Here is a 22,868-nt window from a genome sequence, read left to right as displayed (position 1 = left end):
AGGGGTGTGTGATGTCTCTATGGTTGTTTAATTCATCATGGATGGGGTTGTTACGGAGGTGAATGCAAGAGTTCTGGAGAGAGGGGCAAGTATTCAGTCTGTTGTGGATGACAGGGCTTGGGAAGTGAGTTAGCTGTTGTTCGCTGATGATACGGCGCTGGTGGCTGATTTCCACCTCCAATTTGGTCTCCCACTTCTCCTCGTTCCCTCCACCTCTAACACATATATCCTCTTTGTCATCTTTCCTCACTCATTCCCTCCATGTGGCCAAAGCATTTCAAAACACCCTCTTTTGATCTCTCCACCACACTCTTTTTATTACCACACTCTCTAACCCTTTCATTACTTACTTGATCAAACCACCTCACACCACATATTGTCCCCAAACATCTCATTTCTAACACATCCACCCTCCTCCGCACAACCCTATCTATAGTCCACGCTTCATAACCTTATAACATTGTTGGAACCACCATTCCTTCAAACATAGCCATTTTTGCTCTCTAATATATATATATATATATCATATCAATATCTACCCAAAATTTCAATGCCTAAGATTCACTCTTCGCTGCATTCAGAGCCCCAAAAAAATTTTTTAAAATATCCATCTTACCACTACACTAAGTCTTTCACGTCGTCATGAAATATTTTGTAATGTACGGGGATACTTAATGTTTGAAACATTTCAAAATATGCAATGTACTAAACGCTTTGATTAAAATCGAGGCTCATTGTAATAGTTCCCGATGAACACTCACACCACACAGCGAGAATTTTTCCAGACAGATCCATCCTTCCAATCTATCATTACACATCAACCTTCGCATTTTGGACTATATCCCAAACTACTGTTTAGCTTTCGATAATTTGTCACTCAAAAAAAACACAAAGATTTATCCCCTTCCCCACCATTCCATTGTTCATGATCGCTGAATTTAACAGAAACAAAAATGTAATTTCCGTGTTTGTCCAGTTCAGAATCATAATTGATTGATATATTAATAATAATTGTCTTTTTACATTTATTCAATACTTTTTTTACAACTTACAAATCAGTAAGCTAGAGTCAATGAAAGCACCAGGGTGATATAGCGAACAACAATGACTCATTCTTCATCTTGACAAAGATTCACTTTGCTCTTTCTTCTGCAACTCTTTACAACCCCATCCATAAACAAATTAAACAACCATGGAGACATCACACACCCCTGCCGCAAACCTACATTCACTGAGAACCAATCACTTTCCTCTCTTCCTACACGTACACATGCCTTACATCCTCGATAAAAAACTTTTCACTGCTTCTAACAACTTGCCTCCCACACCATATATTCTTAATACCTTCCACAGAGCATCTCTATCAACTCTATCATATGCCTTCTCCAGATCCATAAATGCTACATACAAATCCATTTGCTTTTCTAAGTATTTCTCACATACATTCTTCAAAGCAAACACCTGATCCACACATCTCTACCACTTCTGAAACCGCACTGCTCTTCCCCAATCTGATGCTCTGTACATGCCTTCACCCTCTCAATCAATACCCTCCCATATAATTTACCAGGAATACTCAACAAACTTATACCTCTGTAATTTGAGCACTCACTCTTATCCCCTTTGCCTTTGTACAATGGCACTATGCACGCATTCCGCCAATCCTCAGGCACCTCACCATGAGTCATACATACATTAAATAACCTTACCAACCAGTCAACAATACAGTCACCCCCTTTCTTAATAAATTCCACTGCAATACCATCCAAACCTGCTGCCTTGCCGGCTTTCATCTTCCGCAAAGCTTTTACTACCTCTTCTCTGTTTACCAAATCATTTTCCCTAACCCTCTCACTTTGCACACCACCTCGACCAAAACACCCTATATCTGCCACTCTGTCATCAGACACATTCAACAAACCTTCAAAATACTCATTCCATCTCCTTCTCACATCACCGCTACTTGTTATCACCTCCCCATTTACGCCCTTCACTGAAGTTCCCATTTGCTCCCTTGTCTTACGCACCCTATTTACCTCCTTCCAGAACATCTTTTTATTCTCCCTAAAATTTACTGATAGTCTCTCACCCCAACTCTCATTTGCCCTTTTTTTTTCACCTCTTGCACCTTTCTCTTGACCTCCTGTCTCTTTCTTTTATACTTCTCCCACTCAATTGCATTTTTTCCCTGCAAAAATCGTCCAAATGCCTCTCTCTTCTCTTTCACTAATACTCTTAGTTCTTCATCCCACCACACACTACCCTTTCTAAACAGCCCACCTCCCACTCTTCTCATGCCACAAGCATCTTTTGCGCAATCCATCACTGATTCCCTAAATACATCCCATTCCTCCCCGACTCCCCTTACTTCCATTGTTCTCACCTTTTTCCATTCTGTACACAGTCTCTCCTGGTACTTCCCCACACAGGTCTCCTTCCCAAGCTCACTTACTCTCACCACCTTCTTCACCCCAACATTCACTCCTCTTTTCTGAAAACCCATACAAATCTTCACCTTAGCCTCCACAAGATAATGATCAGACATCCCTCCAGTTGCACCTCTCAGCACATTAACATCCAAAAGTCTCTCTTTCGCACGCCTGTCAATTAACACGTAATCCAATATATATATATATATATATAATATATATATATATATATATATATATATATATATATATATATATATATATATATATATATATATTGGGAAGTATTTCATACATAGAAAACGATAAGAAATCATCGCAAAACCAGGTGCGCTACGCACAAATGTAAGATTAAGCGAAAGATGCCTTGAAAACTCCCTGCAAGCATCTGTCATTATCATGCAGGCAAATATATCTATAAACTATTTCTAAAAGATACAAGGAACTCTGACTACTGGATCATATTGCCTCAAACTATATAACTTTCAGAAAAATATCAATATCTACCCCAAAAATTCAAAGCGCTAAAAGATTCACTACTTCGAATCTAGAAACATTACCAAAAGACCCCAAAAAATATGTATATATAGAAATATCCAAATACTACCATACACTAAAGTACTTTCACGAGGTATGAAATATTTGTAAAGTACGGGGATACTTGAATGTTCTGAACATTAGCAAAATATGCAAAATGTAACGAAAGGCTTTGAAAAATATCGAGGCTCAATTTGTAATAGTTCCCAGGATGAAGAACAAAAGGCGAGAATTTTTCACGGGACAGAGGTAGCCCAGTCTATCCAATATCGTTTATACATCCCTTCGATTTTGACTATATGAAGCCAAACGTGTAGTTAGATTTCATAATTTTTCACTAGAAAAAAAAAAAAAGATCTTAAAATCCTAACCCTCACCTTCATTTAATGAGGCTGAATTTAAAAAGAGAAAAAAATGTAATTTGCTCCGTAGTTGTCAAGTTTGATATATATATATATATATATATATATATATATATATATATATATATATATATATATATATATATAGAGAGAGAGAGAGAGAGAGAGAGAGAGAGAGAGAGAGAGAGAGAGAGAAGAGGCACGCCATTCTTCATCTTGGGAAAAATTTCCACTTTTGCTCTTTCTTACTGGCAACATCCGACAACTTGAGTTTGTTTACCTCCTCAGGCTGCTCCTCCTAAGGGACTCCTGGCTGTAAATAGATAAATAAAATAGATAGAATCAGCTGAGTCTGCGGGAAGGTTTCGTATGGGAGTGGGTGTTGGGTGATGGGGTATAGGTGGAAGTGATGGCACTTTTCTGGAAATTCAAACGGATACACAAAAATCGTAATGTTTATCAATCACTGACACACAGGATCATACCATTACTTTTTCGTTCATTTTTACCAAAGCATGAAAATGAATCTTCTCTTATAATGACAACTTTTACACGAGAGAGAAAGTTAATATGTTCACAGTCTATATCAGATGCTAAACTGAATGCTCAAAGAAGTTAAAGATTATTCATAAACACCTCACAAAGCAAAGCTGATGTGATTGGGACATACTGAATCATCCCAATATAATTCCAACTTTACAACCTACATAGAAGAGGAGGGTCATACATGAGAATCTATTGTACGGCAGCAAATTGAGAGCACATATGAAAAAGGCACTTCATCTGAAAGCAACTCAACAAGGAAGGAATAAAGATACATTACGTCTGCAATGCCACCATGAGATATAGCAAAAGTTACGATAACTTGCAAAAGCCTAGGGTAAAAAGGTCGAAAGATTATTCAATGTAAAACTGTAATACGAAGCATACATACGGAGCAGCAACAGACACATTCAAAAGAAAACTAGATATATGGTTGAGGTCAAAGATGGACCTAGGATTGCCACCCATGCCACGTGCGGATAGTAACAGAATCGTTCTTCAGGAAGGCAAGAAGTACAGGCGAGTGGTATGAGTGAGCCCTGCCTTTTATCGCCAGATCTCGTCTTATTAGCACTGTACAACCCCAGCACCACCTTCTCCAGCAGCTCTTGCAGTAGCAGGGGGGAAGGATGGACACCTTCTGGAGCGAGTTCTTCTTCGACAGGATTTATACGTCGAAGACGACTCTGTACTCGCGGTCTACCATTTGTCTTGGGTTTAACAGAGTTACACAAAAACTTAAAAAGATCTACTCGCAATGCAGTTCACTGTTACCTTACCGCCGCTTATTTTCCATATCTACCGATCAAGAAACGAGAAATACGAGGGACGAAATGGTTTCTCGCCAGAAGCAACAGGTTCAACATACGAATATGGCTCGTTCAAATCAACTCACAAGGATAATAACAAGGGAATGATAAGGCTGAGGAAACCATATATGAATAAAAGAAGAGGTTCAAGACATGATTCTCTTTAACTAAGGTATTCAATTTGGATGTATAAAGCGTCAGGTTCTACTAGCGATCTACGCTGCTCGCGTTAATGAAAGGTGTTTGAGATACGATTCTACTCTTTACAGAAGACAAGGAAAACATTGTGGGACTTGTACCTCCTGAAGACGTTGCGAGTTGGGGAACTGTAGTGAACGTTGGCATCGCGAGGAACACGGGATATCGAAAGAGAGAAAAGTAATGAGGCACAATCAATACTGCCATGCTAATAACTTAACAAGTGAAGCCAATAGTTGAAGTTTAGACATAATGGAAATACTCATGTTACGATATGCCAATATTTGAAACATGCTATATATATATATATATATATATATATATATATATATATATATATATATATATATATATATATATATTCCTATGAGTCCACGGGGAAAATGAAACAATAAATTCCCAAGTGCACTTTCGTGTAATAATCACATCATCAGGGCAGACACAAGAGAGAAATACATGTCAGTTGATATACATCGAAGAGACGAAGATATATATATATATATATATATATATATATATATATATATATATATATATATATATATATATATATATATATCCTCCTTGAGGAGAGGGGAGAAAAAATATTGCCCACGTATTACGTGCGTGTCGTGGAGGGCGACTTAGTAAAAGGGGTGGGAGGGGGTAGCTGTAAATCCTTACTTCCTATTTTATTTTCCAAAAGAGGAACAGGGAAGGGAGCCAAGTGAGAATTTTTCCCTCTAAGGCTCAGGCATCACACATCTCTTCTAAACCTACCTCGCTAACGTGGGAAATGGCGTCTGCAATGCCATCATGATATACAAAAGAGTTACGATAACCTGCAATTCTATATACAACTTGAAAATTCTATGTATCATCAACGTTACTATATACATGTATACATAAAATTTCTGTATACATGAACTTGACAATGCGTGTACGGCGTTGGGATCACCTTGAACTCCTAAAGAAGGTGTTCACGTTGCACCTTCAATAAGTTATAACTTGACAGTGACCTGCACACTCGAAGTGAGTAAAGCTCACGTAACTAAACAATCAATAAGACAAGGGGCTCCGTGCTGGGCAGAGAGACCTCACCAGCCTAACTACAGGTCAACAGAAGCATTTCCAATGTGCAACAAGGAAGGATTATTCTCCTCCTAACGACACACAAGTCAGACTACATGGATTTAACTACCCATCAGGCAACTACCCTGCGCCCGGTAGTTTCACCTGGCATTCCATAAGGTAATCTCGTTCAACAGAACTCCAACTAACATATAGAAATCAGGAATGGATCTAGTGTGAGTCTTTCAGCCACCCACAGGATAACTCGCACAACCATACCACTGCCAAAGCGAGAGACTTCATCTACCCAAACTTCACCAGGAAAACCAAGTGATAAATAAAGATATATAGGAATTAAGGAACTAAATTACGCAGAGGGTGTTAAGATGGTTCCAGCCATCACTTTAGGACGGCAATGCAGTATTTCTTCGGCCTCTGTCAACATCTTGTAAATAACAATGATATGAAATAGTCTGAGGCTGTGCATATTATCCATCACCAAAGGGCTCCATTTGCACTGGAAGACTTTTCTGAAAGACACCATCCAAGTCTGTCTGTCTGAGACAAGAGCAAGTTTTGAGAATCTTTTGCAGGAATCAGAAAACAACATAAAAAAAAGGCTACACCTCATCTAACACATGTATGAGGTTAAGCTCATACGAACCCAAATACTCCATAAACCCCATCCTCTCTCACGAAGACATGAAAGTCACATACACAGTGGAATCAAGATCCTGAAATATATATATATATATATATATATATATATATATATATATATATATATATATATATATATACATCCAGACTATGAATAGTAATTCATAAAAACGATATGGCTGGTGCGTGAGGGGGGGGTCCCAGTCTCTGCTGCGACAGCCACCGCCCTCCCAAGTCCCTTCATTGACGCCTCTCGAACCTATGAATAGAACCAATTAACTTGGAGGAATGTTTTTACGTCCATCACACCCAACGCGATCGGTGGGATGATCTCGTGGCCAACAATCCTCTCCCTCTAGCCAGGCGTCTTCCTCGAACCCAGGCTTGTGTGTGTGTGTGTGTGTGTGTGTGTGTGTGTGTGTGTGTGTGTGTGTGTGTGTGTGTGTAGTGTCTGTGTGTAGTGTGTGTGTGTGTGTGTGTGTGTAGTGTGTGTGTGTGTGTAATCCTATTAGCCAGACGAAGATCGTGGTACAGATAAGTACTGGTATCGCTGGTGTAGGCTTTTCAGTGGGATACGGTCCTCCTCACTCGACGTGACGCTAAAGGTAAATAAGGCAACCGTTTTCTACAAGTTAGCTGATAATCATACGAGGGTCTGATGTTTTGTCGAGCTTATCTTTTAGAATTTCGAGCTGCAGCTTAAAAACCACAGACGAATCATAATAAAAAACTTTAGGGAACAAATGAACGAAATTGATCATACATCATCCCAATTCTTCTCAAAAACTTTGACCAGAGTTACAAAAAACAACAAAGGAATCAATACGACACTGTCCATCATATGGTCTCGTAATTTTGTTTGAGAAAACTAGTGTACTTCGCTCTACAAGAGATGACACTTTCTTGTGGGAAAGATAACGAGAAGACCAGCCTAGACCTGACATACAAGACCCATAGACAACATGAGTGGCAGGTGTTACAGAAGGGTCCCATCCTCAAACCAAGTCAATATCACACGTTACGAACACTGTGTGTACAGAATTAAGATGTCTGTCTTCTATCGATTTCATTTTCAATGATCTCAGAAATTTCTAAGAGTTCTGTTGTTACCTAGGACATCTTTGCTGAGGCTCTTGTAGCCCAGGGCTGCGCTGCTTCCAGTAGCAGGGCCATAATGGACTCCTTTACGGTTAGAAATCCTTTGACGAGACTGTGTACGCCCAGTGATACAGCCTCGCTAAAGGCGACCTTTTACAGGCAGTGTAACCTCGTGCAGGCGGAGCCCGGTAACACCTACGTGTATCTTTTTTTTTTTCTGCTGTTCTGTCTACTAATGTTTCCTCTTTCTATTCTCCTAAGAGCTAATCTTCCTTCCTCCTCCTTCTATCTTATCTTCGTCCCTCACACACACACACACCCACACACATACTGTACTTGTCTCCATCTATCTATCTATCGAGCTGAACTCCTTCACCTAACCTCGTCATCAGGTCTTCTGTTCATCTGGCTTCCCATGTACTGCCATGTCCTAACTGAGTCTCCTGGCCGGAGATGTGACCTGGCGGGTGAGGGAGGGGGTGGGTGGTGACTGACCTTGTGAACGAGGGGAGGAAGGGGGGAAGGGGATTGACCTGGTGGGCGTGGTAATGACCTGGTGGGCGTGGGACTCACCTGGTGGGCGGGACGCCACCGTTCTCACACTTGACCTCAGGATCCAGGAGTCGATCGCTCATCTCCAGGTGGCCGGCAGCCCCGAACTCCCGTAGCCCAGTGTACCCCTCACCCTGGGGAGATGATGCTGGGGTTAGCAGTGGGCTGGACGGGTGGAGGGAAACTCAGAGGGAGGGGGTCAGCTGGGGAAACATGGGTCAGGAGGTCTGCTGGGGGAGGAGGCATGAAGGTCAGGGGGTCAGCTGGGGAGAGGTTATATATCTGCTGGGGTGACCCCAGGGTAGAAGGGTCAGCTGGGGGAGACACATGGGGTGATAGAGTCTACTGGGGAGAGGCATGAGGTTAGCAGTCTACTAGGGAGAGGCATGGGGTTAGCAGTCTACTGGGGAGAGGCATGGGGTTAGCAGTCTACTGGGGAGAGGCATGAGGTTAGCAGTCTACTGGGGAGAGGCATGAGGTTAGCAGTCTACTAGGGAGAGGCATGGGGTTAGCAGTCTACTGGGGAGAGGCATGGGGTTAGCAGTCTACTGGGGAGAGGCATGGGGTTAGCAGTCTACTGGGGGAGAGGCATGAGGTTAGCAGTCTACTGGGGGAGAGGCATGGGGTTAGCAGTCTACTGGGGAGAGGCATGGGGTTAGCAGTCTACTGGGGAGAGGCATGGGGTTAACAGTCTACTGGGGAGAGGCATGGGGTTAGCAGTCTACTGGGGGAGAGGCATGGGGTTAGCAGTCTACTGGGGAGAGATGGATGTGAAGGCAGCGTTGATAGAAGAATGAAAGAATAGTGGTACAAAACTGAAAGAAGGGTGACTAGCAGTTGAAAGAAGAGCAATGAACGGTGAAGATAAGTTATACATAATGAAGCAACTTTGATATGTTGTTGAAAATACAGTCAAGAAGAATGAGTCAGAAAATCAGGTTAACGTAAATGTGAAAGAAACATGATGAGAAAACGAGAAAGCAGCGTAATAGTAAATGGAGAATGGGTGAAGGAGATATCTATAAAAGAGATAAATATGAGAGAAATTAGTACCATACACCACACTCTGATGCAGAGAAAGCTGTAGCAATTCAGACGTGAAGGCAGACACAGAGGAGAAAGCAGTGCCATGAGAGAGATGCAGTGATGAAAACAGAGAGACGGAGACGTGAAAGCTAGGTGACGCTGGTGTGAAAAGGAGAGAGAGAGAGAGAGAGAGAGAGAGAGAGAGAGAGAGAGAGAGAGAGAGTGTGTGTGTGTAAATAAAAGAATCTAGAACGTTGTCGAAGTGCAAGAAGAAGCGACTTATAAGTGAAAGCACAGCGGGGAAAAGCATAGTGATGGAGAAATAAAAAGAAGGCGATGAAAAAAAAATATATATGAAAGCACCGATACTACAATGAAAGCAGGAGAGAGAGAGACAGAGAAAGCAGGAGAGAGAGGGAGACACACAGACACGAAAGCAATAGGGTGGTACGAAACGCTAGTAAAACGAGGCATAGAAACAAGTTAACCGATGAAAAAAAGGTGAAAAAATAGGGTAAAGAAGAAGAAAGAAAGAAGAAAGAAGGAAAGAAAGAAGGAAGAAGAGGGACTCTCCTTACCCTGTGGTTGACGCTGGGGAACTTGTGCCCCTGGCCCCCCATGGGGTCCGGGATATCCAAGCGGATGCACATCATCTTGGCCATGTAACTGAAGACGATCTTCTTGACGAAGGAGGGCACCTCACGGCCTCTCATGCCCCTGTGGTGGATGTTCAGCGTCACCACAGACAGGCCCGTGGCGAAGGACACCAGGGAGATGGTCACGCCGTAGTACAACCCTGGAGGAAGGGGGAGAGTAGACGCCCCCGGAGAGGAAGGGGAGTAGAATCGTTAATCGTTTTTTCTCATTGAGTTATAAACATTACAATTTCCATTAATCATCTGGAGTGGAGTGTGATGAGGATTTGTGCAGTGAGTCTTATGGAAAATTAATAATACCTTTGATTATGTATGTCTTCTAGTACTGACCAGTGAGTGGGACCGTTCCCCAGTATTGACCAGTGAGTAGGACCATCCCCCAGTATTGACCAATGAGTGGGATCGTTCCCCAGTACAGCCCAGTGAGTGGGCGCCCTTCCCCAGTACAGCCCAGTGAGTGGGCGCCCTTCCCCAGTACGAACCAAAGTGTGAGGAGGGAAGTTCCTCTCTCCCCCTCAGGTCCTGTGTACTTACCAATAAGAGGCAGCTTCTCAGACGTGGGCGGCATGGACTCGCCGATGACCATGAGGAAGACGGTCATGGAGAGGAGGGTGGTAATGCCAAGGGTCACCTTCTCGCCCGAGTCGCTGGGCATGTAGAAGCTCATGAGGGCGATGCCCGTGATGAGCACACACGGCAAGATCAGGTTGAACACTGTGGAGGACGAGGAGACACACAGTCATCCAAGGTGGATCTCGAGGAGGGCCATGTTACACGAAGCCTTTGAACACCAACGGGACGACACCCTTGGGTAAGATGCGCCCGGGGCTTTTGAGATCTGATCCTAAGGTCTATTAAGGTCATGTCGTTAGGTCCGTAAGGGTCGGACCATCGTGCTTACTGCGTTCGAGGCGGGTCATGAAAGGTCAGAGACAGTGGTTATGTAAGGGTTAGAACTTTTGCCATGTCATGAATGGTCAGATCAAAGCTTTTTGAGGGTCAGAGACATCCAATCAACGATCATGTACATATGGTTAGGGATGATTACAGGGGTCATTACGGGTCAGAGCACATCAGAAAGTCACATGACTGGTAATTACGGAGGTTAAGCACCCCAACAGCCCTCTGGTGGCATAAATGAGCAAATCACACCAGCGGGATCTTCTTTTGAAGATGGACCATTGACTGATAGGGTTGGATGCCTCCTTCTCTTCCCCTACAATACAGCACACCTCTTCCTAGACTTACCTTCTCTCCCACAGCCCTCCGTCCTTCCCGCAACCCTCTAGCCCTCCTATCCTCTCCACAGCCCTCCCTTCCTTCTCGCAGCCCTCTAGCCCTCCTGTCCTTCCCTACGACCCTCCTATCCCTTCCACAGCCCTCCCTTCCTTCCCGCAGCCCTTTAGCCATCCTATCCCTCACAACAACCCTCCCGTCCTTCTCGGAGCCCTCTAGCCCTCCTGTCCTCCCCTACAGCCCTCCTATCCCTTCTACAGCCCTCCCTTCCTTCCCGCAGCCCTTCAGCCATCCTATCCCTCCCAACAGCCTTCCCGTTCTTCCCGCAACCCTCTAGCCCTCCTATCCTCTCCACAGCCCTCCCTTCCTTCCCGCAGCCCTTCAGCCCTCCTATCCCTCCCAACAACCCTCCCGTCCTTCTCACAGTCCTCTAGCCCTCCTGTCCTTCCCTACAACCCTCCTATGCCTTCCACAGCCCTCCCTTCCTTCCCGCAGCCCTTCAGCCCTCCTATCCATCCGTCCTCTCCGGAGCCCTCTAAACCCTCCTGTCCCTCGCCTACAGCCCTTCCGTCCTTCTCGCAGCCCTCCCGTCCTTCTCGCAGCCCTCCCGTCCTTCCCACAGCCCTCCCGTCCCTCCCACAGCCCTCCAGTGCCCAGGAGGGGAGGGGCCTTACCATAAAAGAGAGGTCGTCGCCTGAGGATGATGTGGTAGGTGATGTCTGGGTAAGGGGCCTCACAGCACGAGTAATACACGACGTTCCTCTCGACGATCATGTCGATCATGTCCCACTCGCCGTTGGTCACGTAGTTGCTCAGGTCCCCCTCCTCCGTCTGGATCACCAGGTTCACCTGCAACACCATGGAACATTGGCTCAATACACATACACACACACACACACACTCATAACCTTCTCCTGAGGGCACCAAATAATTATCTGATGAGATCAAGTTTCATCAGTTTCTTCTGCTCGTGGGATCACACATGAGCCAATTTGCCGATGGGGAAAAATATATCTTATATCTTTTTATGAGCGGACGCTCTATGATGATTTATATATACCTGGAAGGGTGATAATATAGGTGGACGAAGGATGAGATCTGTCGATAAGGAAATGGCTGCGTGTGGGAAAGAACTCTGTTAAGGAACGAATATGATGCCAGAGATGGCTTGATGGGGAGAGGGAGAGATGTAGGTGACTTTAATGGTGAAATACGAAGGAGCTGGACACGGCGGCTGCTGGCTGGACACAGTGGGTGGTGGCTGGACGCAGTGGGTGGTGGCTGGACACAGTGGCTAGTTCCTGGACACAGTGGCTGGTGGCTGGACACTGTGGCTAGTTCCTGGACACAGTGGGTGGTGGCTGGACACAGTGGGTGGTGGCTGGACACAGTGGCTGGTGGCTGGACACAGTGGCTAGTTCCTGGACACAGTGGCTGGTGGCTGGACACTGTGGCTAGAGGCTGGACACAGTGGCTGGTGGCTGGACACACTGGGTGGTGGCTGGACACAGTGGCTGGTGGCTGGACACAGTGGCTAGTTCCTGGACACAGTGGCTGGTGGCTGGACACTGTGGCTAGTTCCTGGACACTGTGGCTGGTGGCTGGACACTGTGGCTGGTGGCTGGACACTGTGGCTGGTGGCTGGACACTGTGGCTAGTTCCTGGACACAGTGGCTGGTGGCTGGACACTGTGGCTAGTTCCTGGACACTGTGGCTGGTGGCTGGACACTGTGGCTGGTGGCTGGACACTGTGGCTGGTGGCTGGACACTATGGCTGGTGGCTGGACACAGTGGGTGGTGGCTGGCCACAGTGGCTGGTGGCTGGACACAGTGGCTGGTGGCTGGACACGCAGCTATGAACGTCTTTTTTTGACTCTCAACTGGAGGGACGGGGCGTCAGGACCTGAAGAATTTGGGAGGCTTTTGTTGGAGGGATCCTGGGAAGGATGAGTCAAGGGACGGGTTGATGGCGTTCATATATCCGGGACGGGTGTGTTGGAGGGTTTTTGGAAGCGAGGTGATCAACAGCTTCTCTTAAAATGAAACCCAATAGGAGAGAAACAAGAGTCGCGGCCCCAACTGAGATGCGACAGTGTCAGTCAGTCAATTGAACATCATAACAACTGGTGTGGGACCTACATATATATGCAGGACCTTTGCAAAATAAAGATACTGAAGACTACAAGGAGAAAGAATAGAATACAAAATATAGGATTATGGAATCAAAATCCCGTTATATTGTCACCTGATTTGGAGACAAATAGACTTTGCAGGAAGAATGCCTTTCAGTTTCCTGATGACCCTGGCTCCAATTTCAATCAATCAAACATGGATCGAAATAAACAGCCTGCTTTCTATGTCAGCGCCTCACCATAGCTGTCTAGCAATGGACTACAAGCTGAACAGTGGACTCATGTCCTCTCAAAGGAACTCACCAATATAATCTTTAAACATACTCTTTTGGAAACTTTAATAGTCTTAATATTTCATCAATGTATTACACACACACACACACACACACACACACACACACACACACACACATATACATACATATATATATATATATATATATATATATATATATATATATATATATATATATATATATATATATATAAGCTGTCTAGTTAAACCTTCAAAATTCTTATAAAGACTTAAGCTTCATTTTTCACACTAGACATCATTGAATGTTTTGTGGTTCTTCACCTGTGTCCAGGTGGTGCCCATCTTCCAAGGGAGGGAGGGACACAACCCCCAAATCCCTCCCATGGAGGACCCTTCCCCAAGGAAAGCCACCCTCTCCCTCCTCCGGGACCAAGTGATCGACCCACCATTGTTCACGTCTCTCCTACCTCAACTCCCTCGCTATTTCTCCATGATGCGTAAAATTGTCCTCTCTCTCTCTGGTCGGGGGAGTCCGCTTGGGGAGGGTAGAGATCTGTTGTGATGTCCCAAACAGCCCCACAAACGGGGATATATTTATCTTGCACGGACGGCAGTGTAACTATATATATATATATATATATCTTTTCTTTCATACTATTTCATACATTTCATACATTTTCATACATTTCCCGCGTTAGCGAGGTAGCGTTAAGAACAGAGGACTGGGCCTTTGAGGGAATATCCTCATCTGGCCCCCTTCTCTGTTCCTTCTTTGAGAAAAACAAAAAAAAACCAAGAAGGGAGGATTTCCAGCCCCCCGCTCCCTTCCCTTTTAGTCGCCTTCTACGACACGCAGGGAATACGTGGGAAGTATTATTTTTCCCCTATCCACAGGGATGTTATATATATATATATATATATATATATATATATATATATATATATATATATATATATATAAACAGTCTTTGATTCTGAGAATATAAACTGGGTAGTGAATGCATCATGACCTACGTATATATACAGATCGTCTTATTTTCTGTACGTCTTTCTCAACCTCTTCGTCACTTCATCTTAAGCCGTGGTCACAGTTTCTACGGCCGGGAATGAACGGTAGTTGGGGACAACGTCATACAATTTTCGTTAATCTTTTACGTAACGATGCTCTAGCCTCTCCCCCGTAGGCGGGAGGGAGTTAAGGCATGGCAAGACAAGACCGTCTCTTCCCCTCCTCCTTCCGAGACATCACAGCCACAAGCTAAGATGGGGTTCCTCAGAGCGACGGAGATGGGAGAGAGAGAGAGAAGAGAGAGAGAGAGAGAGAGAGAGAGAGAGAGAGAGAGAGAGAGAGAGAGAGAGGTTTATTGTGAGTCGCTCTCTCTCTCTCTCTCTCTCTCTCTCTCTCTCTCTCTCTCTCTCTCTCTCTCTCTCTCTACGAGACCTTTGCCGTGGGCCTTCCTTTGCTTCAGCCCGGCTGACTGCTGTCGACCATATATACACACACATACCCACCCCTCCTCCTCCTTGGCCATAGGCCTCTATGCCACACTCTCACAGCCAAACACACACACACACACACACACACACACACACACACACACACACACACACACACACCAAAATCTGGTCTGCGCCTCATCCAACAACACGTACCATACACAGACAGACAGACAGACAGACAGACACACAGACAGACAGACAGACAGACAGACACACACACACACACACACACACACACACACACACAAACACACACACACAGAGCTGGTCAACAAGTCTCAGATGACTTAAGAACAGATATCAAATTTGCCCAGCTCTCCTGTACCAGCTCACTCCACTCAACCACATCTGTTATGATCTAACTATCCCCGAGTCACTATGGCTTCAAGGGATGCCACAGGTAACGACCCTCGCCTGTGCAACAAGGGTCTAACTACTGATCACCTAAGGTCATTATTAGGGTGATTACGTCGCTTGTTGATGAGACGCGACTTAACTTTTAGCGAACCGTTTCTCTCCTACAAACTCCTTCGACTAAATGACCTTACGAAGATACTCAAACACACACACACACACACACACACACACACACACACACACACACAGGCCCCGTAGTGTACACTGCTAGCGTTACCCTGTGGTTGACGCTGGGGAACTTGTGCCCCTGGCCCCCCATGGGGTCCGGGATATCCAAGCGGATGCACATCATCTTAGCCATGTAACTGAAGACGATCTTCTTGACGAAGGAGGGCACCTCACGGCCTCTCATGCCCCTGTGGTGGATGTTCAGCGTCACCACAGACAGGCCCGTGGCGAAGGACACCAGGGAGATGGTCACGCCGTAGTACAACCCTGGAGGAAGGGGGAGAGTAGACGCCCCCGGAGAGGAAGGGGAGTAGACGCCCCCGGAGAGGAAGGGGAGTAGAATCGTTAATCGTTTTTTCTCATTGAGTTATAAACATTACAATTTCCATTAATCATCTGGAGTGGAGTGTGATGAGGATTTGTGCAGTGAGTCTTATGGAAAATTAATAATACCTTTAATTATGTATGTCTTCTAGTACTGACCAGTGAGTGGGACCGTTCCCCAGTATTGACCAGTGAGTAGGACCATCCCCCAGTATTGACCAATGAGTGGGATCGTTCCCCAGTACAGCCCAGTGAGTGGGCGCCCTTCCCCAGTACAGCCCAGTGAGTGGGCGCCCTTCCCCAGTACGAACCAAAGTGTGAGGAGGGAAGTTCCTCTCTCCCCCTCAGGTCCTGTGTACTTACCAATAAGAGGCAGCTTCTCAGACGTGGGCGGCATGGACTCGCCGATGACCATGAGGAAGACGGTCATGGAGAGGAGGGTGGTAATGCCAAGGGTCACCTTCTCGCCCGAGTCGCTGGGCATGTAGAAGCTCATGAGGGCGATGCCCGTGATGAGCACACACGGCAGGATCAGGTTGAACACTGTGGAGGACGAGGACACACACAGTCATCCAAGGTGGATCTCGAGGAGGTCCAGTTCGTGACACACAGTCATCCAAGGTGGATCTCGAGGAGGTCCATGTTACACGAAGCCTTTGAACACCAACGGGACGACACCCTTGGGTAAGATGCGCCCGGGGCTTTTGAGATCTGATCCTAAGGTCTATTAAGGTCATGCCGTCAGGTCCGTAAGGGTCGGACCATCGTGCTTACCGCGTTCGAGGTGGGTCATGAAAGGTCAGAAACAGTGGTTATGTAAGGGTTAGAACTTTTGCCATGTCATGAATGGTCAGACCAAAGCTTTTTGAGGGTCAGAGACATCCAATCAACGATCATGTACATATGGTTAGGGATGATTACAGGGGTCATTACGGGTCAGAGCACGCCAGAGAGTCACATAATTGGTAATTAAGGGGGTTAATCACCCCAACAGCCCTCTGGTGGCATAAATGAACACATCACCCCAGTGGGATCTTCTTTTGAAGATGGACCATTGACTGATAGGGTTGGATGCCTCCTTCCCTTCCCCTACAATACAGCACACCTCTTCCTAGCCTTACCTTCTCTCCCACAGCCCTCCGTCCTTCCCGCAACCCTCTAGCCCTCCTATCCCTCCAAACAGCCCTCCCGTCCTTCTCGGAGCCCTCTAGCCCTCCTGTCCTTCCCTACAACCCTCCTATCCCTTCCACAGCCCTCCCTTCCTTCCCGCAACCCTCTAGCCCTCCTATCCCTCCAACCAGCCCTCCCGTCCTTCTCGGAGCCCTCTAGCCCTCCTGTCCTCCCCTACAGCCCTCCTATCCCTTCTACAGCCCTCCCTTCCTTCCCGCAGCCCTTCAGCCATCCTATCCCTCCCAACAGCCTTCCCGTTCTTCCCGCAACCCTCTAGCCCTCCTATCCTTTCCACAGCCCTCCCTTCCTTCCCGCAGCCCTTCAGCCCTCCTATCCCTCCCAACAGCCCTCCCGTCCTTCTCGGAGCCCTCTAGCCCACCTGTCCTTCCCTACAACCCTCCTATGCCTTCCACAGCCCTCCCTTCCTTCCCGCAGCCCTTCAGCCCTCCTATCCCTCCCAACAGCCCTCCCGTCCTTCTCGCAGTCCTCTATCCCTCCTGTCCTTCCCTACAGCCCTCCTATCCTTTCCACAGCCCTCCCTTCCTTCCCGCAGCCCCTCAGCCCTCCTATCCCTCCCAACAACCCTCCCGTCCTTTCCGCAGCCCTTCAGCCCTCCTGTCCTTCCCTACAGTCCTCCTATCCCTTCCACAGCCCTCCCTTCCTTCCCGCAGCCCTTCCGCCATCCTATCCCTCACAACAACCCTCCCGTCCTTCTCGGAGCCCTCTAAACCCTCCTGTCCCTCGCCTACAGCCCTTCCGTCCTTCTCGCAGCCCTTCCGTCCTTCCCACAGCCCTCCCGTCCCTCCCACAGCCCTCCAGTGCCCAGGAGGGGAGGGGCCTTACCATAAAAGAGAGGTCGTCGCCTGAGGATGATGTGGTAGGTGATGTCTGGGTAAGGGGCCTCACAGCACGAGTAATACACGACGTTCCTCTCGACGATCATGTCGATCATGTCCCACTCGCCGTTGGTCACGTAGTTGCTCAGGTCCCCCTCCTCCGTCTGGATCACCAGGTTCACCTGCAACACCATGGAACATTGGCTCAATACACATACACACACACACACACACTCATAACCTTCTCCTGAGGGCACCAAATAATTATCTGATGAGATCAAGTTTCATCAGTTTCTTCTGCTCGTGGGATCACACATGAGCCAATTTGCCGATGGGGAAAAATACATCTTATATCTTTTTATGAGCGGACGCTCTATGATGATTTATATATACCTGGAAGGGTGATAATATAGGTGGACGAAGGATGAGATCTGTCGATAAGGAAATGGCTGCGTGTGGGAAAGAACTCTGTTAAGGAACGAATATGATGCCAGAGATGGCTTGATGGGGAGAGGGAGAGATGTAGGTGACTTTAATGGTGAAATACGAAGGAGCTGGACACGGCGGCTGCTGGCTGGACACAGTGGGTGGTGGCTGGACACAGTGGCTGGTGGCTGGACACTGTGGCTAGTTCCTGGACACAGTGGGTGGTGGCTGTACACTGTGGCTAGAGGCTGGACACAGTGGCTGGTGGCTGGACACAGTGGGTGATGGCTGGACACAGTGGCTGGTGGCTGGACACAGTGGCTAGTTCCTGGACACAGTGGCTGGTGGCTGGACACTGTGGCTAGTTCCTGGACACTGTGGCTGGTGGCTGGACACTGTGGCTGGTGGCTGGACACTGTGGCTAGTTCCTGGACACAGTGGCTGGTGGCTGGACACTGTGGCTAGTTCCTGGACACTGTGGCTGGTGGCTGGACACTGTCGCTGGTGGCTGGACACTGTGGCTGGTGGCTGGACACTATGGCTGGTGGCTGGACACAGTGGGTGGTGGCTGGACACAGTGGGTGGTGGCTGGCCACAGTGGCTGGTGGCTGGACACAGTGGCTGGTGGCTGGACACGCAGCTATGAACGTCTTTTTTTGACTCTCAACTGGAGGGACGGGGCGTCAGGACCTGAAGAATTTGGGAGGCTTTTGTTGGAGGGATCCTGGGAAGGATGAGTCAAGGGACGGGTTGATGGCGTTCATATATCCGGGACGGGTGTGTTGGAGGGTTTTTGGAAGCGAGGTGATCAACAGCTTCTCTTAAAATGAAACCCAATAGGAGAGAAACAAGAGTCGCGGCCCCAACTGAGATGCGACAGTGTCAGTCAGTCAATTGAACATCATAACAACTGGTGTGGGACCTACATATATATGCAGGACCTTTGCAAAATAAAGATACTGAAGACTACAAGGAGAAAGAAGAGAGTACAAAATATAGGATTATGGAATCAAAATCCCTTTTTAATGTCACCTGATTTGGAGACAAACAGACTTTGCAGGAAGAATGCCTTTCAGTTTCCTGATGACCCTGTCTCCAATTTCAATCAATCAAACATGGATCGAAATAAACAGCCTGCTTTCTATGTCAGCGCCTCACCATAGCTGTCTAGCAATGGACTACAAGCTGAACAGTGGACTCATGTCCTCTCAAAGGAACTCACCAATATAATCTTTAAACATACTCTTTTGGAAACTTTAATAGTCTTAATATTTCATCAATGTATTACACACACACACACACACACACACACACACACACACACACACACACACACATATACATACATACATATATATATATATATATATATATATATATATATATATATATATATATATATATATATATATATATAAGCTGTCTAGTTAAACCTTCAAAATTCTTATAAAGACTTAAGCTTCATTTATCACACTAGACATCATTGAATGTTTTGTGGTTCTTCACCTGTGTCCAGGTGGTGCCCATCTTCCAAGGGAGGGAGGGACACAACCCCCAAATCCCTCCCATGGAGGACCCTTCCCCAAGGAAAGCCACCCTCTCCCTCCTCCGGGACCAAGTGATCGACCCACCATTGTTCACGTCTCTCCTACCTCAACTTCCTCGCTATTTCTCCATGATGCGTAAAATTGTCCTCTCTCTCTCTCTGGTCGGGGGAGTCCGCTTGGGGAGGGTAGAGATCTGTTGTGATGTCCCAAACAGTCCCCACAAACGGGGATATATTTATCTTGCACGGACGGCAGTGTAACTATATATATATATATATATATATCTTTTCTTTCATACTATTTCATACATTTCATACATTTTCATACATTTCCCGCGTTAGCGAGGTAGCGTTAAGAACAGAGGACTGGGCCTTTGAGGGAATATCCTCATCTGGCCCCCTTCTCTGTTCCTTCTTTGAGAAAAACAAAAAAAAAACCAAGAAGGGAGGATTTCCAGCCCCCCGCTCCCTTCCCTTTTAGTCGCCTTCTACGACACGCAGGGAATACGTGGGAAGTATTATTTTTCCCCTATCCACAGGGATGTTATATATATATATATATATATATATATATATATATATATATATATATATATATATATATATAAACAGTCTTTGATTCTGAGAATATAAACTGGGTAGTGAATGCATCATGACCTACGTATATATACAGATCGTCTTATTTTCTGTACGTCTTTCTCAACTCTCTTCGTCACTTCATCTTAAGCCGTGGTCACAGTTTCTACGGCCGGGAATGAACGGTAGTTGGGGACAACGTCATACAATTTTCGTTAATCTTTTACGTAACGATGCTCTAGCCCCTCCCCCGTAGGCGGGAGGGAGTTAAGGCATGGCAAGACAAGACCGTCTCTTCCCCTCCTCCTTCCGAGACATCACAGCCACAAGCTAAGATGGGGTTCCTCAGAGCGACGGAGATGGGAGAGAGAGAGAGAGAAGAGAGAGAGAGAGAGAGAGAGAGAGAGAGAGAGAGAGAGAGAGAGAGAGAGGTTTATTGTGAGTCGCTCTCTCTCTCTCTCTCTCTCTCTCTCTCTCTCTCTCTCTCTCTCTCTCTCTCTCTCTCTACGAGACCTTTGCCGTGGGCCTTCCTTTGCTTCAGCCCGGCTGACTGCTGTCGACCATATATACACACACATACCCACCCCTCCTCCTCCTTGGCCATAGGCCTCTATGCCACACTCTCACAGCCAAACACACACACACACACACACACACACACACACACACACACACACACACACACACACCAAACATCTGGTCTGCGCCTCATCCAACAACACGTACCATACACAGACAGACAGACAGACAGACAGACACACAGACAGACAGACAGACAGACAGACAGACACACACACACACACACACACACACACAAACACACACACACAGAGCTGGTCAACAAGTCTCAGATGACTTAAGAACAGATATCAAATTTGCGCAGCTCTCCTGTACCAGCTCACTCCACTCAACCACATCTGTTATGATCTAACTATCCCCGAGTCACTATGGCTTCAAGGGATGCCACAGGTAACGACCCTCGCCTGTGCAACAAGGGTCTAACTACTGATCACCTAAGGTCATTATTAGGGTGATTACGTCGCTTGTTGATGAGACGCGACTTAACTTTTAGCGAACCGTTTCTCTCCTACAAACTCCTTCGACTAAATGACCTTACGAAGATACTCAACACACACACACACACACACACACACACACACACACACACACACAGGCCCCGTAGTGTACACTGCTAGCGTTACTGACCATCAGGCAGCTCGGGCCTGAGCGTGGATGGAACAGCATGAGTTCGAATCCTAGGCGTGGGAGTTGGCCTACACACAACCCAGGTGTTCATCCTCCCTTCTGGGCTGGTCGATGTATGGGGAGAGAGAGAGAGAGAGAGAGAGAGAGAGAGAGAGAGAGAGAGAGAGAGAGAGAGAGAGAGAGAGAGAGAGAGTGTGTGTGTGTGTGTGTGTGTGTGTGTGTGTGTGTGTGTGTGTGTGTGTGTGTGTAGAGGAGTAAAGACATGGTGCATATACACATGGCAACGGGATATGCAGAATTTCTTCGCTGGTGACCGTAGACGCCAGCGGTGTTTGCTACATGAACTTGGCAATCAGGAGAACACGTCTGGCCGATACATCTCGCCACCCATCTCTCCCTCCGGCTCAACAGCCAACAGAGTAATAGCTTTTCGAAAGGACCGCCATGTGGTATACTGCCACAGGAATTCTACAGGAAAGTGTACACGAGGAATATCCCCAACTCCGACTGCAGCGAAGTTCCTTGGGGAGTACATTCAAAAAATTTAACAGAAAAAAAAAGATGAATTTTAAAACGATCTCATTTTTCGTTTCTCCTCGGAAAAGACATATTGAAATATACATCCCTGAATTAAAACCTTACGTTGATTGGAAGGTACTGACAGATTTCACATTGACATTATTCTACAACTTCAACAGATAAAAAAGGAAAAAATACTTTTATCCGAGTTGAATTGACCCTTTTAATCTTACGCCATGATTCATGTCCCATAAATTTCTATCTAACGTAGAGAGATTTTTGAATTCTATGACGTCAACATCAATGTGTCTTTTGAAACCATCAGTTGGAGCTACCCCGGGTCTACGTATTTCCTTTTTCAAGAGACAATAATCATTCTTAGGTCTACTGAGGCTTTATCCGTGAGGCTTATCTACTTCTGAGGGAAACAACTTGATTCCACTTCGCTGAATTTGTTCCAGTTTTTCTCGGGGAGAGCAGTAAGGGGGGTCAGGTTAGGCCAAGGAGGGCTACTGGCCTGGGAAAACCTTTGACTGGCCAAGGCCTAAGGAGGAACTGGCCAGAGTAAGGGCCAGACAGTGGGATGAGGTGGGGGAGGGAAGGGGAGGGGGATAAAAGAGCAGGAGAAAGAAGAGG

At 46.4% G+C, this 22,868-nt stretch overlaps 2 protein-coding genes across 2 annotated transcripts in view; both read right to left on the bottom strand.

Annotated features, from left to right (window-relative positions):
* Nucleotides 1-22,868, bottom strand: part of LOC139757168 (neuronal acetylcholine receptor subunit alpha-10-like) — a 271,009-nt gene that overhangs the window by 38,515 nt on the left and 209,626 nt on the right. The window contains exons 7-12 of the mRNA XM_071677286.1: nt 17,967-18,141; nt 16,317-16,496; nt 15,679-15,896; nt 8,260-8,372; nt 4,980-5,006; nt 3,609-3,641 (exon numbers count right to left, since the gene is read on the bottom strand). Of these exons, the coding sequence (XP_071533387.1) occupies nt 3,609-3,641; nt 4,980-5,006; nt 8,260-8,372; nt 15,679-15,896; nt 16,317-16,496; nt 17,967-18,141 (746 nt within the window). The remainder of the gene's footprint in view (nt 1-3,608; nt 3,642-4,979; nt 5,007-8,259; nt 8,373-15,678; nt 15,897-16,316; nt 16,497-17,966; nt 18,142-22,868) is intronic.
* On the bottom strand, nt 9,285-12,017 carry LOC139757350 (neuronal acetylcholine receptor subunit alpha-10-like). The gene is made up of 4 exons (XM_071677772.1): nt 11,831-12,017; nt 10,455-10,634; nt 9,716-10,060; nt 9,285-9,319 (listed from the first exon to the last, which is right to left on the bottom strand). The coding sequence occupies exons 1-4, from the start codon at nt 12,015-12,017 to the stop codon at nt 9,285-9,287; spliced, it is 747 nt and encodes a 248-aa protein (XP_071533873.1).

Source organism: Panulirus ornatus, chromosome 25 (genome assembly GCF_036320965.1).
Source record: "Panulirus ornatus isolate Po-2019 chromosome 25, ASM3632096v1, whole genome shotgun sequence".
Lineage (NCBI taxonomy): Eukaryota > Metazoa > Arthropoda > Malacostraca > Decapoda > Palinuridae > Panulirus > Panulirus ornatus.
Note: the sequence above shows the minus strand (reverse complement) of the source record. Positions and strands in the feature narration are given on the sequence as shown.